General features: G+C 41.4%; 2 protein-coding genes across 2 annotated transcripts; both read right to left on the bottom strand.

Annotated features, from left to right (window-relative positions):
- Positions 1-1611: 1611 nt before the first annotated feature.
- On the bottom strand, positions 1612-7393 carry cbx2 (chromobox homolog 2 (Drosophila Pc class)). Its single transcript, XM_084925114.1, has 5 exons — positions 7294-7393; positions 7156-7199; positions 5350-5415; positions 5116-5185; positions 1612-5026 (listed from the first exon to the last, which is right to left on the bottom strand). Exons 1-5 carry the CDS (start codon positions 7363-7365, stop codon positions 3695-3697), a joined length of 1584 nt encoding a protein of 527 aa, XP_084781240.1. The 5' UTR covers positions 7366-7393; the 3' UTR covers positions 1612-3694.
- A 758-nt stretch (positions 7394-8151) lies between these two features.
- LOC146388025 (ectonucleotide pyrophosphatase/phosphodiesterase family member 7-like) lies at positions 8152-15434 on the bottom strand. The gene is made up of 6 exons (XM_084924754.1): positions 15200-15434; positions 14623-14768; positions 13620-14249; positions 11062-11296; positions 9088-9220; positions 8152-8764 (listed from the first exon to the last, which is right to left on the bottom strand). Exons 1-6 carry the CDS (start codon positions 15432-15434, stop codon positions 8707-8709), a joined length of 1437 nt encoding a protein of 478 aa, XP_084780880.1. The 3' UTR covers positions 8152-8706.
- Between the last annotated feature and the right edge of the window lie 693 nt (positions 15435-16127).

Genomic DNA, 16127 nt, shown 5'->3' with positions numbered 1-16127 from the left:
TGCCAGAATACTTTCACCGGGGGCCTGATTTTTAAAGAGAATGTCATTTCTGATTTTATGATTAACTTTATAAAGATTTTATTTTTGATGTATTAAGGTAACTGTGTTCAAGTGTAAGCGTCTAAACCAACAAACACGTTACAATTATTGCTAATTAAGACACTGATGAACTCTCAGGTGCATGCACCTTCAAATGCAACAGCACCATCTAGTGGTTGTTATAATAGTTGTGCACGGGACTTGTGTTGGGCTCCTGCAGTGGAGATTTGCAGACTCACATGTGCATTTTTTAAATTGTTATAAACTCTGAATGTCTCCTCAGCATCAAGAGAAAGTGATAGAAAACTTAAAATGCATAGAATTGTTTTTTTCTGGCTTCTTTCACTGAATTTTTAATTTAGGGCAACACCTAATAAGTAGGGGTGCAACGATACACAAAATTCACGGTTCGGTTCGATACTTTGGTGTTACGGTTCGATATTTTTTCGATACAAAAAAAATGTTCATGCCTTTTTTTAATTTGTCATTTATTAAAATTATAAATATATATTTTAACTCAAAAGTACAGTTTTTAAATTTAATGTTGCTGAAACAACAAAGTAATAAAAAAATAAATATATCTGAATGAGGAACTACTCATCTTTGGAAAAGAGAGTTTATTACAGAGAAATGGCTCTTTCCAAAATAAAAGCTATACTATACGCTTCTTCTGGGCTATATTCTCAGCAGCATATTAAACATATCAGGTCCCCATAAGGAGAATCATGTGCTAACGGCTGTCTAAATGACTCGGGTAAAGTTTGTAGCATGCGTGCTTGTTGTTTTTGTCTGCTTCCACTCGTCTTTGCACTAGGATGCTGTCGGAGTAAATGTGCAGTCATATTCGTTGTGTTCCCACTAGTGCTGTCAGCGTTAATCTCGTTGAAATGACGTTAAATCGCCCCGTGTGGGGCTGGACGGCCAACACGTTAACGAGCTAACTGCGCTAACGCACTAGTTCCCACCAATGTAATTGAGCATTGCGTGGCACATCCAACATACTGTTTTACTTTAGTCCATGACGCGCTTACCTTCAGGGTCATAAGTCACATGAAAACCAAAATAGTTCCAAACGCCAGATCTGAATGAGGGTGGGGGAGGTTCAATTTGCCATGTTGCAACGAGAGCTTAACTTCTGTCTCGCTAGCTTGCCCTGCGCTCAGTGAATCTGCGTTCGACTACTCCGCCTAGGCTGCACTGTCGAGCGCAGATCCACTGAGCGCTCAACACAGACAGCATCGACAGAAGGAAAGTTGATAAAATAAATTAAAAATTTTGTATTGTTCGATACATATGCGTACCGAACCGAAAGCACTGTATCAAACGGTTCAATATCGATACGAGTATCGTTGCACCCCTACTAATAAGTCCTCTAACATTACCCTGAGGATTTCACTTTGGTTGCATGGCAAGAAGACAAGAAAATGGTAGCAAAATAGCAGTATTATTAATTCTAATGTTGGGATTTGTCTGAAACTGCGATTTTAAATTTATATAAATATAAAGCAAAGCAGCCAACGCCACGATATGTCTCATTTTCTCCGATAAATTAAAGAAAACCCCGAGCCAGACTGAAGAGTTGTACCTTTTTATTAGTCACTCTGACAATTGGTACAATACAAAGATTGATGACACTGTGCTATCCCCAAAAGGCTTTTAATTTGAAATAAATAGTAATGAAAACATTCAATGGAGACGGTTAGTAATCTAAAAAAAATAGCAACATGTATATGAAAAGTTCCTTTATCAATAAAACAAGTAAATATAAAAACATAATTAGTCATATTAACACCTTGCATTACCCCGTAGTTTGTCATACGGTGCTGATTACACCAGATATCACACCCAGTCTGTGGTGCATTGCTTTACATTGTATACAGTGTGAAGCAGCCACATGAAGAAGAAGACCCTAAACCCACAAATGTACCTATTACACATGCAACAAAAGGTGATGCTGAGTGCAGTCTACTTCTGTAAACTGCACCTACACCACTCGTATGGTTCCAATTAGGCCCCAAATATTTTTTTCTCTCTACATTTGTAACAGGTCATCCAGCAGGGCTTTTCTTTTCCCTTCCAGTTTCACAAGAATACAGACGAGGAAACAGAAACTGTGTAGTCTCCAGTGGATGCTCAGGAGAACTCCTTTATTGAACAACCTGAAATTCTAGCTATCTTTGGGGTAATGCCTTTGTGTTTAGTCTGAAAGAAAGAAAGGCACAGTCTGCAGAGCAGGATTAGACACAAGAGTTCAGACGAAGTGCTTTGTTGCTGAACTCCTCTCGAGGGAGCAGAAAGTAGCACACACTGTTGCGGTTTCTTTTCCGTTACATCAGACAGACCCTTTTTTTTTCTCTCCCCCTCCGGGAGGCCGAGCCTGCAGCTCCTGAACCCATGCACGAGGGGTGAAATGAGAAGACCACAGCTGCAAGTAACAGGAAAAAACGAAAAAGAAAAAAAAAGCCCTTTCAGTACTAGGCACCGGTTTTGAATCACCAGTACACGCTTGATGAAACCTGGTGCTTTGCGGTCATCTGTCGTTAAGCTGTCCATGCCTGACCTTTTCCGGTGTGTCTGAAAGGCTCGGGTCCTCACGTGCGCGGCCCGCGATCTTTGCAACAAGAGCGCTTTCCTCCAAAATTTCCAGTCACAGAAGACGCAAGTTGCTGGTGAATATCTCGTGGAAGCGGTGCAAAGGAAGAAGAGCGAACCTCAGCCGGGGCCGAGTCTTATCTGAGCGTCGGAGGGGAAACGGAGATACTGTATCTGACTGTGCACGCTTCAGCCCATTTGGAAAACTGCGCTGATAAACCGGCTACATTGTGGAATGAAGCTTCTCTTTGAGGTGATAATGGTGCGCACAGTTCAACAGCATGTGGAGTCAGTTCAGATGTGGTGTTTTCTTTTTTTTAGTACACAGAAATGAAGCTGTTGCTGGTACTAACACAAGATTAAACAGCATCAAAGTCCAATACATTGAGACCTATATAAAAATATATATAAACACAATGATGATATACCCTGGAGGGATTTTCTTCCCCAAAGAAATGAACAAACGAGAGGTAGCTAATTTCAGAAACGTTACAAAAATAAACCCTATCGACTCAACGCTAAGATTTAAACTGGCTGAGCTATTGAACGACATGGATTCACAACATTAAGAGATTATTCAAACCTAAATGAGCTATCCATAAAAGAAGCTAGACCTCCTGCTCACACCTGCCTTTCATCATTTCTTCATAAAGACATTCCTTCTATCTGCTGTTATATAACAAAGCAGAGGATACCTCAAACAGAAACACACACACACAAGATCAATGTGGATAAATGTGTGAGCGCTAATGTTTTGCACGGATTCAGCTGCCCGTGGGGGGGCGTTGCTATTTGAGCTCAAAGCTAAATGTGATTTTGATGAACCGCTCACAGGGGGAAAAGGTTTTTATCAGGTTTGATTTTTGTTTTTTTACATGAGCAAATAAATAATTACTATCAATAAATGATTTTTTTAATACCTCACAGTCTATTGTTGACTACAAAAAGATAAAGAACAAATTGACCCACTCATTCATTCATTCATTCATTCATTCATTCATTCACTCCCTGGTGTGTTTCTTCAGTTCTCTCAGAACTTGAATCCACTCAGTTTGCAGTCAAATCAACAGTTGCGAATGCTGAAGAAGCCCACACTGGTCGGCGACTCCTTGACCGTGACGGTAACCAGATTAGCTGTAACATCCGTTACGAACACGTGTTCGATCAGGCTTCGCGTAGGCTTCCAGTCCTGGCTCTGGACCGCTACCTGTCCGGCGTAGGAAGAATCCTGGTCCGAGTCGGAGCTGCTCTCCTCCTCTCCCGTGCTCATCTCGTTCATTTTGGCTTTTTTGCCGTCTTTGGAGGCCGACCTGTCCTGCTGGCTCTGGGCCTCTGTGGGGGATTTATGCACGCCACTCCTCTCCAGCCTTCCTTGGACTCTGGAGGCCTGGATGTCATTGACCTCTCTGACCTTGTCTGTGCCGGGCTGTGTTTTTCTGGCCTGCAGTCTTCCGGGGGTCGCGGGACTCTTTGGGGGTTTACACTCTTGATTTTGTGTCACAGGTTTCCGTGCTGGGTTTGCAGCATTTCTGGGGCCTGACACTGGTGCCGTGCCGTTTCCAGGAGCATCATTGCTTTGCACCAGTTTGTTCTGCAGGTTGAGGGGCTGAAGGCCCTGATTGGAGGAGACGTTAGATGGCAAGGACGCCGCTGTTTTAGCACTGGGTATCCGCTGCGCTGTCGTCACAGGGGCCGGAGGCTTCTTTTGTCCATTAGGGGAGCTTAGTGTATGCTGAGTGGTTCCTTGAATGGGGTGTTTGGATGTATTCAGATTCAGCGCTGCTACGCCTTTTGATTTACTAGGAGCTGCTTTTAAATCCAGGCTTGTCCCGCTGCTCATACCGGAGACGGGAAGTTTACTCTCTGTGACATTTCTGCTTTGGCTGGACTTGTTCAGCGGGAGAGAGGAAGGCTGGACCGACGGCCTGCCAGATCCCACGGAGCTCAAGGAGTTTTTAACAGCACCGACCTGGGCGAGGGAGCTTCTGTTCGGACCACCCACCGTATCCCTGGCCGAGCCCCGGTGGAAACCCATGAAGGTAAAGCTGGCCGGGTGAACCGGCTTCTTGATTGCTCCTGGAATATCCGTATCTTTGGCAGTCTTGCGCGGGCCCTTGTTCTGCTGGAACTCCTTCACTTCGGAGGGCAGAGGTTTCCTACTCCGTTTCTTGGGAGGCTCCTGTTTCGCCATGACTATCTGCGCCTTCTTCTGGGGGACAGGATTCAGCTCTCTCGTTCTCACGCTTGGGCTGACTTGTTTAACTTGGCCGCCGTCGTCATCGTCGTCATCATCCGAGGACGACGAGGAAGAGGAGCACGAAGACGAGGAATCGGACGAGGATGACGACGAGCCAGACGAGGAGCTGCTCGACTTTGGAGCTTCAGGCATGTTTTCCTACGTTTTTAATAAGAAGGGAATGTTAGATACTCTGTTCGGGACTAAATCCTGCAAAAAATCCGAATCATCTTTTGAATCAAACTTACAAGGATTTTCCGAGGCCGTCCTCTGGGCCTCTTCCCTCTTTTACGCAGCAGAAGCTCCTTTTCCTGCTCTCTGTAATACGTCAGCAAACATGAAACAAGGAGTCACAATTATTAAGCATATTTCATATTAATATTGTGTGTTTTAAATGTCAACAGAGTTACCACTGCAACAACTACAGCATCGCGTAGCACGGCAAACTTTAAAGTGCGGTACATCTTAACGTAGACACTTACTTCTTGTTGAATGCAGCCAGCAGTCTCGGGTCGAGGATATTTTCTTGGGGCTCCCAGCTGTTGTGTCTGAAATGAGCAGACATGGCGAAACATTAACACACATTTTAGTGTTAATCCAAATCAAAAACTAAAGGTACTCCACAGTTTGAGGAGTGCTTCCAGATTTAGAAAATGACTTTTCAACAGAGTCCATTCATTGAGCAACACAGGGCTCTGTTGTTCTAGCAGCCATAAACTGAGCACAGGCAGTCCCTCACTTTATTTAAAGACGTCTCAGGTGAGCTCAAAACAGGACGAGAACAGAAATCTAATACTCGGGAGATTAAAACAACACTACAGCTAGTGACAGCTTGGCTTTATAGAGATAAACAGACCCGTGTAACCACAAAGTCATAAAACACCAATTAGTAAATAATATCTTAATATGTAGAGTGAAGACCCGTCTGTCCCTGCACTCGTGGTTTGAGAATGATTTAAACAGCTACAAAAACTGTTTATTAAACAGTAATAAGGACTGAGTGGATGACAGATATGTAATCCATAAGGGTAAAAGTTAAAAATCTGATCGATTCTATACATCACACCATACGTGAGGCATCAATCAAACTGCTGACTTTAGGTACTACACCGAATCAGTTTTTTTCACTTCCTTTGTTTCCACAACAAGCACAGTTGTGTTTGTTGAGGAAGGAAGTAAGCGCATTATTTTGGGTCACGGAGGTTACCAACATGAGTGGGAAGTTGTAAAAATACAGAATGAAGATTTTCTTTTTCTTTTTTCCATCAACACAAATAACTTTGTTTTGCAGAGCTTTGTTGGTGGTGCCTGCACACGATGTCAAAGGCTGGCTGTTGCACTGCCGAGTTATTGAATTTGCTCATTGTGGCGTTGTTCTTGTTTGTCTTTCAATCTTATATCTGAATCTGAAGTTTGAGTGTCTGTTAGCTTGATTCCCGAGTGTGGCTGCATCAGTGGCCCCATTCAGTGACTAATAATTTGATAGTGAGCATAAATTGAGGAGAAAATAACTAAATGAGCTAAGTGCAGAAACAAACTGAAAACAGGCCTTTTCAATGATCACACGCATGTCTAATGACCACTCGCTTTATCAGGAGCTGGTGAATGGCCCATTCTGATCTGCAGTCACCAGTGAAATAATCAACCCCCACCCTTTGCGCACACACACACACACACACACACACAAAGGATGTGGTTCTAACAGAAAGCCATGGAGCTGGCAGGCAACAGTGTGCATTGATGGTGGATTACAGCAACAATGTGAAGTGAACAGGGAGGGCAAGTGACAAGAAATGAAGGCGTAGTGGAGATTTACAGGCACAAACATGCACGTATAACACACACTTCGAGTGGAACAGCACAGAGAAATACTTATATATACATTTAAATCAAATATCAAGTAACCATCGTGGATTTAGGATGCCCCAGTCCGAGTCAAAGACAAAAAAAAGATAAAACTTAAAAACGATGAATAAAATCAGCCAAACGTCATAACTAAAATGAATAAGTTGATGTATTAAAAGCTGAATTAGCCCTAAAGTATTTTCTTTGGCTATCCGATAACTTCCAAAACGTAAATATCGAACAAAAGGAAGCAAATGTGTATTGTGTAAAACCCTCAGGTGGAAATAACGGGGTTTCATTTTACTGCTGTTGAAATTTGGATTCTTGTGCTTTTATTTATTTTTTAAAAATAAAAAAAAAAGTTTGGGTTTAGCTAAAAGCAACAAGCGACACGCTGTTGTTGTTTTCATTGTTTCGGCCGGAGCAGCACCACTTGTACTTACTTGGATGACCATCCCCTCCACTTGACGAGAAACTCCAACTTTCCCTGAAAGAAAACCCCCAAAAGAGAAACAGACCGTTTGTAAAATAGGAGAAAAATACGTGGATAAAATCTAACACCGCGGTTTCACAGCGCTGACCTTTCTCATTCGTTTGTTTAAGATGCATTCCGCATCAAAAACCTGCTCTCCCACGGCGCTCAGTTCCTCCATGTCTGCCTTCGCCCTTGCATAAGAATCCTTTATCAAAAGAACAGCGCGGCGCCCGCACGGCGGAATTACGCTGGGACCAAACCGGATGCTCAAGGGCCCGCCTTCAAAATAAAAGAACGCCCGAGCGCCAAAATTCAGCCAGAGGGCTAATTTCAATTTGTTATCCCGCAGGAAAATTAAAGCTGCATGTGTCATTTTCTTTAAAGCATCTAGGCTTATATAACGACACAAACTGCGCTTAACATGAATGCAGAAATATCAAGAAAAAAACAATTAAAACTTATACAGTCAGAATATATAATATTTCATGCCAGGTCTCCCTTGGAAATGAGATTTTTAATCTCAGTGAGATTTTTTTTACCTGGATAAATAAAGGACTAATAAAAAAATAAAATGCACACAAAAATTGATTTCATGATAGAATAGTTTATTCCGTTAATTTTATGCACAAGATTTATTTTAACATGGTTTACACAAGAAACAAACTCAAGCAAGTAGACCAGTTAAATAACCAATTCACGTAATACAAGTTTAAAGGGCAGCATGTTGATTAAAGTATTGTATTTAAATAAGTTCCATACAAGTCTTAAATGTTATGCTAAAAAGAAAAAAAATGAGGGCTCAGCTAATGAGAACTAAACAGCTCTGGCATACATTTTTGTGCAAGACAAATTAAAGTCAAAATCTATATTTGAACTTTTGATATATATAGACAATATAAAAAACCCGGAGGGTTTACATTTATGTTGAAAGTTGCAACCGGAAGTGTTGAGCACCCGTGTTTAACTTGACATTTTTATCCGAGGAGAGGCGGCAACTGATGAGTATGTAGTTCCTCAAAATATGTCACTTGGCAGCCACCGTAGACGTGTATTCACTTCTTTAAATGAAAGTAGAGACGCGATGGCCTTAATATGATGATCGCTACTTTGTTCTCAGCACCTTTTATCTTAATTTAATTGCTCACAGCCTCACCCCAACACCTCGTTTTGCTTTATGGCTTTTATGTTTATTTAGTACATAAAAGTAATATAACGTTACGGTAATGGTCTCAGATGTTTATATTCCAGTGTCCCAACACAGCACTGCTTATGGATGTTTATTCCCATTTAATTACAGCAGATTTGAAAAAGACCTAAATGTTCTTCATTCATGCATAAACCAGGGCATCTCCAGTTAAACTTGATCCTTCTCTTGTCACTTTGTATTATTTGAAAATAGCTAAAATAATAATTTACACTCTGCACTTTGGGTTCTAATGCAATTTGCCATGAAAGAGAATCATGCAGAAGGTCCACCCACAGGGAGCTGCTTTTAAATCTCTCTTCATTATTGTGATGTTCAAAATGAAGTTTGATGTGCGTCTTCTTTTTCCGGAAGATCTCTCAAACTTCCTGATCTGAAACACAGAAGTAAAGAAATTTTACTTGGCTCGGACAGTCTCGGTCGTTGTGTCCTTGGGCAAGACACTTCACCCGTTTCTTACTGGTGGTGGTCAGAGGGCCCGGTGGCGCCAGTGTCCGGCAGCCTCGCCTCTGTCAGTGCGCCCCAGGGTGGCTGTGGCTACAATGTAGCTTGCCATCACCAATGGGTGGATGACTGGATGTAAAGCGCTTTGGGGTCCTTAGGGACTAGTAACGCGCTATACAAATACAGGCCATTTACCATATAGATTTTTATTTCTCTTGGATGTATAACAGTTTTGAATGAAGAAGTCATTACCTCTTTGTCTTGCGTTTCTGCTTGAGTAGTCGTTGGACCACTGCTGCTGCACACACTATGACAAGAAATCCAGCTACCGCAGCCAGTCCAGTGAAGGCGTTTTTCATGTACTTCCTGTGTGAACTACTTATAGCTGAAAGAAGAAAGAAAAACAAAAAATTCACACATTGAAGATTAAATTTTTTATGAAGCCTTTTGCTTTAATATTTCTGTACTGACATAAAAAATGTTAGTGTTATTTAATTGTATCGATTTTTATTTGCTTTCAGAGCTCAAAGACGACCCGGTCATGGAGCTTGGAAAAGAAAGCGCCTGGACTTCTTTAAGTTTCTTCTTCAGTCATAAGACCATATGCTGAAGAGACCCAGGTATTTAAGCCCTAGTGGGAGCTGTCTCTTATGGAGGGTCGTTGACCCACTATTGATTATGTGCCTCATCACATGGTGTGAAAAACGGTGTGGGCCAATATCCTTAGATTTGTTCTATAACTTTAGTTTTGGTGACAGTTTGAGCAACAGAAGTACTTGGGTAGAATTAAATTGACAGTATACTGTTATGTTTACCACATATTATAACTTTCGTATTTGTGTGTTTATATCTGCATGTCTTGCTAGCTTGATTTGTCTGACTGTGTCTTGTTTTCTTGCTAGTTCAGTGATGACTTTGTGCTGTACAAATGTGAGAGTTAAATATGGCTCTGTTATATATTTCATAAAAGCCAGCAGGCAAAGGTGTCTAAGAAGAGATCGGTGCATATTAATGGCTGTCCAGCATAACAGTTATCTGTGTGGTGACCAGTCTAGGGGTGTGGCTAAAGGGGGGAGGGGCCTGCAGTGGTAAGGACTGAAGAAAGTGTTTGTCAGGGAACAACAGTGTCGTCCTGCTCAATCTGTTATTGTAAATATAAAATCACTGATATAATGAAAATTCCTGAGTTTTCATAGACAGTCTGACAAGTTTTGGGTCGGCCCAAGTGGTGGGAAAAATCCTATTATGTCAAACAAGTAATATTGTTATTTATTTTTAATATTAACCTAATTTTTAATAGAAATAACAATAATAAAAATTGAATAAAAGAAATGGCACATAGTGCATCCTGACCTGATGACTTCATTATTACATCACACATTAAAGTAAGCGAGCCAGTCAGCTTTTAGTGTTTGTGACCACTGAAAAAAATATGTGATCATATCGATAACATTTAGTATCTTACCTTAGTTTGATGACACCAGATAGTAGACACACCAACATGTGAATAATTGAAAAATTATTATTATTATTTAGATCAGAGGTGGGTTGTACTAACTAAATAATATCTGGTTTTGATATAAGCATTTCTTCGCCTTGTTACATCAGCAAGATGATACATGTTTGAGATTCACTTTGACTTAACACATCAATGAGTCATCAGTGAGTTGTTCTGGCTGACATATTCATTTATTACTATGTAGTGTATTCTGACTCACTCCCACATTTGCCATTTTTCCAGTCAGATGCTCAATAAAACACCAAATGTGTATTAAATCAACAAATTAACCAGTTAATTCTTTCCTTCTGTTTTGAGAGCCAAATCAAAGGATACATTTGTTACCTGTATTAATGTTTTAGTATTCATCAGCAACCATTGGGTCTTGGGCTGAAGATATCAAATGACTGAAAAGCACAAAAGCAGTAGTAAGGTGCCCATTTCTGCTGTTTTTATGAAGATTAGATTATTTTTGTGAACTTTTCTACTTTTCTTTACTTTCATATATGAGCTCTTTAAACTTCATTGGAGGAAAACAATGTTTCCAAACTCGCCTCGAGAACACCAGATGTAATTTGTAGTTGTAACCTATAGCAACCCTACATCTGATTTGGACACAACTAAAGTCAGAAATGATGGATGATCGGCCCAATAATGAAGGAGCAGGTGTTGGAGCGACACACTTTCAGTGCCACGGGGAGAGACTCATTAGTCTGATATAAACTCACCTCGAGCAGCAGTGCTAGTAACCAGCATGTGTTTGGTGGCGTCGAGATGGCCGTCATTGACCTCCGGCTCGATGCCCAGGATGTGACACATCAAGGGGTAGATGTTCACTGTCTCAAAGGGCCCCACCTTTAGGTTTTTGTGAAACGCTGGACCCACTGCCCTGAAGAAAGGCTTCATGTCCATCGCTTGGTTGTCATAGCCATGCTCTCCCTTGTTGAATTGAACTGGGAAATACTGCAAGGACAGGATGGATAACATAACTCTCTTGACCCAGTTTGATAGATTCAATTAGAATCTAACTTTCAAAAGGTAGTCAAATAAAATAAAACCTCAACAGACGTCCACATCTTGGTCTACTCTCAGTCAGTCAGCAGAGGGAGGTATTGACCAAGCCAAAGCGGATTGTCTACATTGTGCAATAAAAGCCCTTTCACCCTTTGTGACTGCTGCCAGCCAGTGATAATGCCTAAATGAGAATGTTAATCCAACTCGAAAATGTTCATTTTCATGAAATACTTTAAAGATTTAAAATGGTTTCATAATTAAATGTTATATATAGTAGTTTTCCAACACATTTCCAGAATTCAGAATACACAGTTGTCTTTATGTTATGTAACCATCTCGACATTTTTTTCCTTCTCTTGGATCAAACTAAAATGAGTATATAAAAAAAATGGAGGGAACGAAGAGCCAAATTTCCAGTCCCAACATACAGACCTGGGATTTAACACATTTTGTCACTGGATTAAAAAAAAAACTATTTTCCTCTTTTTCAGGGTTTTTAGGACATTCCACAATTTTAAAATTTCCTCTTTTAAATTAAGTTGTGATTTAATGGTTCTCAGTACTGATGGATACATTCGCTTGCAAAGTTGCTGCACAGCAGAGTGACTGAGTGAGTGTAGAGCCAAATGAAAATGCTAATTTTGAATTTTGAGGCATGAATAGCTTCATGAAGCATTTGAGAGCGTACTGCATGTCATCAGCAAGGCCTGGATTATCCTGAGGACGTGCAAATGCACTTGATTAAAATTGTAATGTACTAAGATTAGAATTTAACTCCTTGCGTCTGGCTGAAAAGAGCCCAGTTTAAGTATTTTCAATGAGCAGAATTTAAGTAATTTAATTATTTCTGTAGTCAAGAAATGAGGAAATTTGTAGAAAAAAGCCCAGATGGCATGTACAGATAATTAATCTGGCTCTTTATCGCTATAGAAGTGCTTGTCATTTAGAATCCTTATGACCACCTACGTAGGTCATAATCACATAAATTGCCTGGTTGTTAATAAGTTACAACAAGAAGTGCGAATGTTTGCCAAAGCTGCACTTTGCAGTTTATTATGTTGCATGAGAACAAATGTCAGCTCTCTATGTTGAGGGTGAATGAAAGAGAGAGGAACTGATAAGACTTCATCGATTCAGATTCCGTTGTCGATATCATTTATCGATTTTAATTGCGTCTCGTTAGCTTTGCTTTGATAGCGTAGCAGTTATAGCAAAGACATTTTGTGCAAATCAATTTTGTGCTGTTGGAGAAACTTCCCCCTTTTTGTTGTGACCGCTGTATGGGTCATTACTCAAAAGTAATTATTACATATATACATTTTTCTTAAAAGTAAGGACGTTACTTAAGTCCTCCAAGGAGACAGTAATTCATTATCCTACTCGTTAGGTTACTTTCATGTTACTCTGTAAAATAGCTGAAACACACGTTCATAATTACATTTCATAATTTAAACCTACAGGCTGCTGTAAAACTATAAAACTAGCTAGAATTGCTACCACACTTTTTGTGGTTGTAAACTTTCTCGAGTCACTGGAATCCTATGAAATGACCATATTGTTGCAGCTTTGTAAAGGCCGTTGCTTTTCATGCACCGGCTTAGATAAATAAGTAGGAGTTTATTAGTTCTAGTTTGGTTGTGTTTGCTATTATTAATATGCATGGTTACTGTTGTAAAGCAGCATGCTGTAACGTCAACCTTGATGATTTCTTGACTCTGAGCAAGTGGTTTTAACGTCTTGACATCCCCGAGGTCACCAGCGACCAATCTAGGGTTAGGGTTCAGTTTTCTTTTAGCCCCATGTTAAACAAATTATTTCTCATATATTTTGGCATTGCATTTTTTTCTGTTTGGTGACCCAAACAGGCAGTAATTCTGTACAAAGGGTTAATGTTAACCAAACTGCTCATTTTAACCTCGACCCTGATCCTCATACCTTTGACTCGGGGGATGTTCAGAGTCTCTGAAGCTAACCATCAAAGTGCAAAAGACTAAGGTCTAAACACAATCAAAACTATCATCTCCTGGCTGATAAACCTATAACTTTACCCTCCACTTCTCCAACTTGTGGACTTTCGAGCTTGTTATCTCTCTGAGGGAAATATTGCTGCGTACAGTTGTACCACACAGCAGCTGCTGACAAAAATGGCACTATGTGATGCCCTGGCATGAGTAAATGTTAGATTTGGCACGTATGATTGCTGCTGATGATCTTGTCTGACAGCTTGTCAGGTGAGAGTGTGAAAAACACAATTGAGCATCCGTCAACGTACCCCGTTGATTACATATCCAGGGTCGGCCCATAAAACAATGGGGAGGATGCGATTGTTTTTAGTAAAGCGAAGGTGCTCTGGCACGTCCTCCTTCTTGTACACGTGGAGATGTGGATGAGCCCCTTTCAAGGCATTGTACACCGCCTCCAGCCTCCCTGGCTTGGGCAACAGCATCCCGGAAGGTCCGTAGTCCACCAAGTGGAAGGACAGGTCCCCAAATGAAAAGCCTGGGATCTTTGACAGGGTGATTTCCTCCACCAGACCATTACGATACACGGTGGTCATGCCGTGGTCTGCCGTGATGATGATGTTAAGGCGGTGAGTCAGCCCGTGTCGCTCAGCTGATTGCCGAATATAGCCCACTGTTCGGTCCACTTGTTTCACCATCTCTCTACGTTCATTCGAGTCCGGACCGTATCTGTGGCCTGTACCGTCAGGCTCGCCAAAGTAGAAGGAAACAAAGTCCATGTCCTGGTCTCTGAACCAGCTCATCACTTTATCTGTGTTTTCTTGCCAAGCGGTCTCGTTCTTGTAGTTGTAAAGCTGCGGCTCCACTTCCTGCAGCATAGCAACCTGTCCCTGGTAACTGGAAGCTGTGCCAGGAAAGTGAAGAGAGCCAGCTTTTAGGCCCTGGAAGGTTAGAAAAAAACAAGGCCGCATTAACATAAACATGACATATGCACTTGACACGCTGACAAGTATGTGAAAGCTACATCTGTTCGTACTGTGGGTCAACATGCTAGGAAAGCACATCAGTAATAGCCGGATTTTGATTAATTTTCTTAAACCTACAGCTTAACCTTTGAAGCAAACTTAGAGCAGCTGTCATTTGCATGCCGTTAACATCTACGCCTGCAGAATTATTTGCAGTCTAACTGCGGTGATCTTCCTGAAATCATTCAGCGAGCCTTCAGAGGTGTTTTGTCAAGAGAAATGGTTTCTATTTCTGTAAACAGCAAAACAGTCTCTCACAGTGATGAGATGGAAATTGTGCTGCGCAGACCTGTCTCTGTGCTGTGATCCAGATAGGCAGAGTGCCATTGTCCCACCACTGATTCACAAACTGACTCTGATAGTAAGACTTCTTCTCTCCGGTGGTTGTGTTGAAAAACATGTTGTGGATTACCCCGTGATTCTCGATGTAGCGGCCTGCAGAAGAGAATCGCTGTCAGTCGGCTTGCTCTCATTATTCATAGCGTGACACATTCACATTAAAAATTCTATCAACTTAACGGGCTGAGTGGCATGACGCTTTTGGACAAGGTCTTACGACCAACTTCGGAGATTAGAGGAATTTAATTTCAAGGAAGTTAAATTTCTTTTAGCAGGCGCTGATGATTCGAGAGTCAAAATAAAAAAAAAAAAAAAATAGCAGAGAATTCTTCCCTCAGTCATCCAAGCATAATCATCTTACTCAGCTATAAAAGCCGTTGGACCCTGGGACATTCAATTACAACTAATTCCTTTTTCCTGTGGCTTTTTCAATACTTGCAAAGTAAACTCAGAGCGGTTACTACTCTGTCATGATATGCAGATCCCCTGCCAAGTAGATGCGCTGCAGTAAAAACGAAACTCTTTACCTGTCAAGAGGGTGAAGTGTGTCGGACTGGTGATGGTGAGGTACGGAGGGGTGACATACTGGGCTTTGACGCCGTCCTCGGCCATTTGGTCGAGGTTCGGCGTGTCCACGTCGCGGTCGTAATCCCACCGGAAACCATCGAATGAGATCAGCAGCACCTTCTGTCTCTCGTTGTTTACCGGCACTCCGAGGACCGATGAGGCCCAGAGGACGCAGAGACTCGCGGTCCACAGCATGGTGAACTCTGTCGCTCAGCTAAAATCTGATTTACAAAAGGAAAGCAACCTCATGAGGTTTGTCAATCCAGTAACTTCTGGGCAAAGTTTCCCCAACTTATCTTATCTCAGTGATTGAAGCGACCTAATCTTTTCTGCATGATGTTTATGGGCTGGCTTTATGGCAGCGAGTTGTGTTCTCAGAGAAGTTCCCCAGTTTTCCTCTTGAGGAACTGCAGTAAAGCAGATTAATCTCTCCAGGCCTCACGGCTGTTTGTTTTCCCCCTAACTCGCTTGTTGATGTTGTCTTTCTGTTTGTCTGCCTGCCCGTCTGTGTGTTGGAGTTTCTTGTGAATCACTGATAATGGGGGAATGACACTTTGATGGGTTTCACCTTGAGTTGGGATGGTGCATGATTGATCTGACACCAAGAAAATAAAGAGGAGAATGAGAGTATATATACTCGTCAGATAGCAGGAGACTCAAGGGAAGAAAAGACCCTAATAGACATATTCATTTTAATAACTCTAATGTTTAAATAGCTCCAGGATATTGTTATAAGGTCTTTAGAAATCCACATAGATTTCTTTCAGCAATGACCATGAGGGTGGACAAACTGTTAAAAAAATGAACAGAAGCCTCCTCGGCGCTTTAGTTCGGATCATACCCGGTGTCCCCGTCCAAACGTTGTATCTATAACTGTGATGTAACCTT

The sequence above is a fragment of the Perissodus microlepis genome, chromosome 4 (assembly GCF_051167445.1).
Source record: "Perissodus microlepis isolate ML-2025 ecotype Zambia chromosome 4, ASM5116744v1, whole genome shotgun sequence".
NCBI lineage: Eukaryota > Metazoa > Chordata > Actinopteri > Cichliformes > Cichlidae > Perissodus > Perissodus microlepis.
Note: the sequence above shows the minus strand (reverse complement) of the source record. Positions and strands in the feature narration are given on the sequence as shown.